The sequence below is a fragment of the Dipodomys ordii genome, unplaced genomic scaffold, assembly GCF_000151885.1.
Source record: "Dipodomys ordii isolate 6190 unplaced genomic scaffold, Dord_2.0 Scaffold100, whole genome shotgun sequence".
NCBI classification, from domain to species: domain Eukaryota; kingdom Metazoa; phylum Chordata; class Mammalia; order Rodentia; family Heteromyidae; genus Dipodomys; species Dipodomys ordii.
In genome coordinates this window covers 2,391,469-2,399,611 of record NW_012267316.1, presented here as the reverse complement: position 1 = coordinate 2,399,611, position 8,143 = coordinate 2,391,469, and the positions used below count along the sequence as shown (strand labels likewise).

Sequence of the window (8,143 nt, the reverse complement as noted above, 5' to 3'; positions counted from 1 at the left end):
TGCCTCCCGCGCTCGGAGCCGCGGCCCTCGGCCTGCGCCCGCCCGGAGAGGATGAAAGGGAAAGTGGCCCCGGCGCGACCCCGCTCCCGGGCCGCCAGCTTTTGTTGGGGAAGGAATACAAAAGGCTTTCTCCACCCCCCACCTCCCAGGCCCGGAGGGGAGCCGGCGGGGCGAGGCCCGGCGGGCTCCGGGGCTCCGGCGCTTCTTGCCCCGCTTCCTCCCGGTTTCCGAGCTGCTTGTTTGCTGCCGGGAAGTCGGGCGGCCGCCATTGTCGCGGCTGCTTATGTAAGTTCGGCTTTGCTGGAAGCCCCGCTGCCTGCTTTGTTCAGGTCGGTTTACTTGTGGAGGTGTCGTTGGAAGCTACATCTTGTTCTGCGTCTGTCATTTACACACAGACGGGCAATGGCTCTCTTTGGGGTTGACTCATCTGGATTTAATAGCGGATATATCTATAGAACAAAATGAACCGATGAGCTCGTCGTGGTCTTTTTCTTTTCCGTCCTGAGAGATCTTGAAAAACCCAAGGGGTGGCCACATCCAAACTAGCCGAAATAGAAAAGCACGCTGGTAGGTTGCCATGACTACCGTTAGACACTGCTGGTTCAGGTCCCAGGCACTTTTTAGCCCACTTAGCACTGAGTTAGTAGTGACAACTGGAAGGAAGTGTCGCGGTAGGAAGGTTGAGCCTGGACTGCCCTCCCTCGGGGTGACTAGACCCCCAGGTTGCAGTTGGTGCACATCCGGGAGGCAGAGACCAGACAAATGGAATGGTCAAGTCAGGAGCATCTTCAGAAAAGATTGTACTGACTCTTCACAACTCTGATCAACTGCTGATCAGACAATCCCAAGTATCCTAAATGACTTGGTGTTTCCTATGGAAGGAATTTCTTAGGGTTTTCAAGATACCGCATTCTCAGAAGTTGGAGTTTTGCACCCAGGTGGTTGTGTAGGAGTGTATTATAACCCATTATTCACACACCAGGCAGATTATTTGGGGGTTCTTAGTAGAGGAAACTTTCTGGATAGGAAACTTTTATTCAGAATACTGGTCAGCAGGATGGAGATTTTCAAATAAGAAAGCACACACAAAGCTGTAAGTCCTAGAGCTAAAAATACCTGAGTTTGGGCTGGGAAGGTGGCTCAGTGGTAGAGTGCTTGCCTTGCATGCATGAGGCCTTGGGTTTGATTTCTCAGCACCACATAAGCAGAAAAAGCCAGAATTGGTGCTGTGGCTCAAGTGGTAGAGCACTAGCCTTGAGCTGAAGAGCTGAAGGACAAGGCCCAGAGTTCAGGCCCCACGACCGACAAATAAATGAACAAATAAATTTTTTTTAAATGCGTGGGTTTATCAAGTGCAATCTTAGAAGTGTGTGCTACATCACGTAGATATGTAAAGAACAGGACTCTTGCCCAGCTACTCAGAAGATTGAGATTTGAGGATTGCCATCCCAGGCAAGAAAGCCCATGAGACTGTTATCTCCAATTAACCATTCAAAAAGCTGGAAATGGAGATACATCTCAAATAGTAGAGCAGGACAGCTCAGGGACAGTACCCAGGCCTGGAGTTCAAGCCCCAAAACCAGCACACAAAAAAGGAAAGGATGTGTGTACTTATACAAGTTACAGGCTCCTAGAGAAATGGTAGTGGAGCATGAAGCAAGAAAGGTGAGTGAGGGACAACTCCGGCATCTGAGCAGATACAGACATGGCTCTGCTAGCCAGGGGACAGCCTTTTAGTTTCTCTCCAATTTATCCTTCAGATTCTCAGTGCATAACCCTCACCAGTTCTAGGCTATATCTGCTCCAAACCAGTCCTGGTAAGGATACTGATAGCCACGTCTTAATACTCCCTAAAAAAAAGCCCAAGAGGCAAAATAAAAAAGGGTTTTATTAAGGATGGGGGGGCTGGGAAGTTGGCTCAGTGGTAGAGTGCTTGCCTTGCATGCATGAGGCCCTGGGCTCAATTCCTCTGCACCACATAAGCAGAAAAGCAGGAAGTGGGGCTGTGGCTCAAGTGGTAGAGTGCCTTGAACTGAAGAGCTCAGGATCAGCACCCAGGCCCAGATCAACAACAATAAAAAAAAATATTGGAATTATTCTTGGCTTAGAATTTGGGATAGAGGAAAATCTCACTTCATTCTTTGTTTTTTCTCTGTAGGTCTGGCGTGCCCCGGATCAGAATTACTCTGATCTGAAGATTTTGGTGTTCAGGGCATTAAGAAAATAGCCTCAGTTGTTCATGGTAACTATACCTTTGTATTTTAAATCTTGAGAAAAGGATTTTATGTTTACTTAGTGTCTTGGAGCTTTGTTTAAAATGTCATTGCTATTAGACAGGTACTAGTGACTCACAAATGTAATCCTAGCATCTCAGGAGGAGGAGATCTGAGGATCACAATCCAAAGCCATCCTTGGCAGATAAATCCCAGACACTCTTTATCCCCAGTTAACCAGCAAAAAACTGCAGGTGGAGGTGTGTCTCAAGTAGTAGAGAGTGCCAGCCTTAAGCAAAAAACTAAACAAGCAAAAAGTCCCTGTGTTTAACAGCCCCCCAAAATATATACATAGTTATGTTACTATAAAAAAGATACTGTATCAATTACTTTCAGACGATATTATAAGGTGTATATAAAACATCAGTCAACTTTTTTTTAGATAGGGATCCCATCCCTAAGATACCTTATGGTATCTGTGGTAATATTTCAAAATCTGGAAGAGTCCAAACCAGAAACATTTCTGGTAAAGGATACTTAACCCGCACTTCCAAGCCACTATTACTCTTCCCATTGTCATCTAATTAAACTTTGATCTTCACTAAGGAGTGGTCCACAATTCAGAGCTAGCACTGAATGTTTTGGCAGTGCTTTCTTCTAGTTCCACAATAGTGGTTTATGTCCTCTACTAAGGAAACATAACACTCAGGACTATTAAGATATTTTACCAAGTCTTCCACGAGTTAGATGTTACATAGACAAAACCAGCAAGATCCTTTCTTAAACCTGTTTAAACCTTGAAGTGAAATTATTTTACGTTATTGTCTTTTAGTAGTCCGGGACAATGGGTTTTGAAGCTAAATTCCAAATCAACTCCAGCCAAATGACCTGGATTTGAGTCTAGATTAAATAGCTGTAGAATACTGGGTAGATTTTTTGACTTTGTCTTCCTCATGGTTATTTTAAGTTAATAGACATTTAAAGTACATAGAATAACACCTGGCATTATTGGGTAAAAGTTGCTACTACTATTACTGTTGTAACTTGGGAAATGTTAGGACGCTGAGGCGAAGTATAGTTACCAATACAGAAACCTCTCAGTTTCATTCTTTTCAGTCTTGAGCAAAAAAAATCTAAACAAGAATATGAGGTCCTGAGTCTAAGAGCCATTATACATACAGAAACACACACAAAAATCAATATTATTACTATTAAAAATATTGCATAAAAGTACCTTTAAGCCATCCTTCTTGAACCACCCTTAGCATTGTCTTTCTGAAATGGTCAGGTTTCTATGGATTGATCATAAAATACAAGTCTGCCTATGTTTTCTGTATGGAGAAGTATTTTGCTGATGATGATTAAACTTGGACATTTTTTTTTTGTAGGAGTTTTTCATCAGTATGTCTGAAACCATTAAATATAATGACGATGATCATAAAACTCTGTTTCTGAAAACACTAAATGAACAACGCCTGGAAGGAGAATTCTGTGACATTGCCATTGTGGTTGAAGATGTAAAATTCCGAGCCCACAGATGTGTTCTCGCCGCCTGTAGCACCTACTTCAAAAAGCTTTTCAAGAAGCTTGAGGTGGATAGTTCTTCAGTGATAGAGATAGATTTTCTACGTTCTGATATATTTGAAGAGGTTCTGAACTACATGTACACGGCAAAGATTTCCGTGAAGAAGGAAGATGTTAACTTAATGATGTCATCAGGTCAGATTCTTGGTATCCGGTTTTTAGATAAACTCTGTTCTCAGAAGCGTGATGTATCTAGCCCTGATGAAAATAATGGCCAATCAAAGAGTAAATATTGCCTCAAAATAAACCGCCCCATTGGAGATGCTGCTGACACTCAGGATGATGATGTGGAAGAAATCGGAGATCAGGATGACAGTCCTTCTGATGACACAGTAGAAGGCACTCCCCCAAGCCAGGAGGACGGCAAGTCACCCACGACTACACTCAGGGTTCAGGAGGCAATCTTGAAAGAGCTAGGCAGCGAGGAGGTCCGAAAAGTAAACTGTTACGGCCAGGAAGTAGAATCCATGGAGACCCCAGAATCCAAAGATTTGGGGTCCCAGACCCCTCAAGCCTTAACATTTAATGATGGAATGAGTGAGGTGAAAGACGAACAAACACCAGGCTGGACGACAGCTGCCAGTGACATGAAGTTTGAGTATTTGCTTTATGGTCACCATCGGGAGCAGATCGCCTGCCAAGCCTGCGGTAAGACATTTTCTGACGAAGGCAGATTGAGAAAACATGAAAAACTCCACACTGCCGACAGGCCATTTGTGTGTGAAATGTGTACCAAAGGCTTCACCACACAGGCCCACCTGAAAGAACACCTTAAAATCCACACAGGGTATAAACCCTACAGTTGTGAGGTGTGTGGGAAATCATTTATCCGTGCCCCGGACTTAAAGAAGCACGAGAGAGTTCACAGTAACGAGAGGCCATTCGCGTGCCATATGTGTGACAAAGCCTTCAAACACAAGTCCCACCTCAAGGACCACGAGCGGAGGCACAGAGGGGAAAAGCCTTTTGTATGTGGCTCCTGCACTAAGGCATTTGCCAAGGCTTCAGATCTGAAGAGGCACGAGAACAATATGCACAGCGAAAGGAAGCAAGTCACTCCCAGTGCCCTCCAGAGTGAAACAGAACAGTTGCAGGCCGCAGCCATGGCTGCCGAGGCAGAGCAGCAGTTGGAAACAATAGCCTGCAGCTAGAGGTGAAGGGATAAACTGGAACCCATGGGCTGGCCTGAGAGGCAACACTGAGATTGCATCTATGGGACAGAATCCCTGTGAACACCAGGGACTGCTGTGGAAGCACACCTGAGTGTACTCACTGGACTTTGGCAGTGATTAGATATTTTTAAACTTTTTAAGGAAATGGAGTTCCTAAGTTCTGACCCAACAGTGTGACTGTCTTGTGTAGTGTCTAGTATTCATGTTGCCAGGAAGCTCCCCTCCCCTTCTTTTCTATGGTTTGGAGAACTCCGGTGACCAGTTTAAAGAGAGAGACTTCTATGTCACTTTCAATTCCTCTCCACTTGGCAGGCTGGAGAGCATGCTGCATAGCATAAATAACTGAGTAAATCGATTTCCTAATCATCAAAGTGTACATGACTTATGGTCAAAACAGCATTTTTTAACGACTTAAGAAAAGTATTTCATACAGGCGCAGAAAATGTCAGCAGGTGGTTGACCCAGGAACACTGCGCAGGTCTGAAACCAAGTTCTGGAAATGCAGAGCGGTATTAGATTATTTGGTTTGTTAATTTTTTTTTTATATCACTGTTTTTTACTGTTACTGTGAACAAACAATAATTGCTTTGCTGAACTGTTTCTCCATCCATGTTGATTGCCCTCAAACCTACATCAAAAGCTGTAGTCACACATATTGAAGGCCAAGCAAATCCACCACAATGCTTGTGGTTTGGGGACTAAGTTCCTAGATTTCTCCTTGTTGGGGGCATTGCCACTCTGCAGCAGTCGGGAATTGTGGAGTGGACCCATGATGAGAGGAGTAGGAAAAGCTCTCAAGAGTTAAGGTTTTCACATGTGTGACAGTTCCAAGATGTCCTAGATCAAAATGATTCAGAATTGATTTTGAAATTGGACTTAACATTTAAAATCAAAATTAAGACAAAAAGCAGATACGCTCCTTCAGATAACTTATATACAGTTTAACAATCTCATCAGGCTTCTCAGCTCCCTATAACATGGTTTTCCCATTAAGGACATGCACTATGCTTACTTAAATAAATTTAAATTTTTTAAGTGTGTAAATAGTAGTGTTGGTTTTATATATTTCAAGTTCAAGGAGACAGCTGCACTTTTTTTTTTTTTGCACATTGGATTAAAATACCTTCCTATCTGCAACAGATGCCATCAGATCATTTTAATTAATACGTCAGACCAAATGTTTATGTTCTTGAAGTATAGTTCATCCCTGGTTACAGTTCTAAATAGAAGTTGATGCCTTTTTGTAGCGGCAAATCAGAATTATAAACTCTTTCAGATTTGGTGTACTAAATATTCTTTTAACCATTTCCTTAAGAATATATTGAAATGCAGACAATTGTTTGAATTATGTTCTGTAAGAAAATATTAGTTATTTAGAATGTGTAAACTTGTAGAGATGCCAACACTTTAAAGTTCAAGTTTGGTTGCTAGAATTTTTCTTTTTAAAAAAATACATTGGAGTAATTTCATAGCTTGCTGCATTAACACCTGTAATTACTATTGTGGGGAAATTTTTATTTTTTAAATTGGTGTAAGTGTTATGCCAGGATAGTAGAATTGAAGATGCTACCTTTTAAAAAAATTTTTATTTATTGGTAAATGTTTAATTTAGTTAAAAATTAATTTTCCTTAAAAGTTTATTCTGTACTAAAAGTAGTCCTGTCACTGTTTTTATGTCATTGGTAGAAGGGGAGCTTGACTGGTTCCTAGGCTGTTTTAACCAAAGCAAAGGTAAAAGAATTTAACATCTTGTCTGTAACTACTTCAGCAAACCATATTTTGGGCCTTCATTTTTGTATATAAAAGAAAATACGCTTCTATCATTCCTGTTCTTATTTATTCCTCATGTCCAAAGTTCTACCACAGTGTACTTTCTATGCTATTTTTCATGGTTTTACAGATACAGGTTACGTATGGCATTAAAACCACATAGTCCCCCCAAAAAAAGCTTAGATTTCGGCATTCTGTTTGTATTATGCAAGCGCTTTTCATTTGGGCAATTATTTTTATTAGAAGTATATTTGTGTTATAATTTCTACTATGGGCACTGGGTTCTTTGTGTGGGTTGAGGTGCGTGTTTTCTTCCTTTCTTTCCTTTCTCTCTTGTGTCGTCCTCAGTCATGCATTGCTGGGTCCTGGTCAGTAACACTCCATGTCCACATCTCTAATAGTCCCTTAGATAGCAAAGCCATCATGTTAGATTCTTCAGAGGAACATCTAGTACTGTAGGGAGTTGATTCTGCAAGGGAGAAATTCTAAATGTCAATATTGCTACAATTCTGTTGTATAAAAGACAGTGTCCACCAACTTGATGCTTTACTTGTCTTATATTGACATTGATTAAGAAAGCTTACAGGCTCATGCCTGTAACCAGGAGACTGAATTTGAAGCCAACTGGGGCAGAAAAATTAGTTTTACTCTTCTTACCAATTAACCAACAAAAAGAAGTGAAGCTGTGGTTCCAGTGGTAGAGCACTAGCCTTGAGCACAAAAGCTCAGAGACAGTGCCTAGACCCCCCCCCCCCCCCCCCCCCCCGCCCCCCCAAGACTGGCACCAAAAAAAAAAAAAGGGAAATTTTAGGAAATGTAATCTGAGGATAATGCATTATCAGCTGTTACTATAAAAATCTGAGATAGTCTGCCAACAAAAAATGGGCTCTGAGTTTTGAAGGTTTCAATTCATGATGGGTAAGTCCTGTTTGGAACCTGTGGTGCTACATGGTAAGAGCAGGTGATATTGCAGAACCACCTAATTCATGGCCAGGAAGCAAGGAGGAAAGCTGGAATCCCACGGTTCCTTTTCAGATTTTTAAGAACTTAAAAGACCTCCCACTAAATCCTGCCCCTAAAGATTCTACCATCTCCCAGTAGTGCCACAAGCTAGAGTCCAAGCCTCTTAATACGTTAGGGAGACACAAGAGCCAAACTATAAGCAGGTAGTTTCCTTATTATTAGCTTAGTTACTAATTGTGAATGGTTAGAAATCACCACCCATTAATGGTTGTGGTTCCCATCAAGTGAGCTTAATAATAGTAAACTCCTGGTGTTTTGTTTGGAAATAAGATTAAGACAGCTGCTGATGATTCACACCTGTAATCCTAGCTACTTGAGGCTAATATCTGAGGATCTCTGTTCAGAGCCAGCCTGGGCAGGAAAGACTGAGACTCATTGCCA

General features: G+C 42.0%; 1 protein-coding gene across 2 annotated transcripts in view; it reads left to right on the top strand.

Annotated features, from left to right (window-relative positions):
• Zbtb14 (zinc finger and BTB domain containing 14) overlaps positions 1-6,789 on the top strand; it is a 7,649-nt gene extending 860 nt beyond the window's left edge. Inside the window, exons 1-3 of one of the 2 annotated variants that reach the window (XM_013027200.1) lie at positions 274-329; positions 2,159-2,242; positions 3,602-6,789. In XM_013027200.1, coding sequence (XP_012882654.1) covers positions 2,240-2,242; positions 3,602-4,948 — 1,350 coding nt within the window. In that variant the 5' untranslated portion in view covers positions 274-329; positions 2,159-2,239 and the 3' untranslated portion in view covers positions 4,949-6,789. Of the gene's footprint in view, positions 1-273; positions 330-2,158; positions 2,243-3,601 lie in introns of those variants that run through there. The other variant, XM_013027199.1, reaches the window with a different exon arrangement.
• The last annotated feature ends 1,354 nt before the right edge of the window (positions 6,790-8,143 follow it).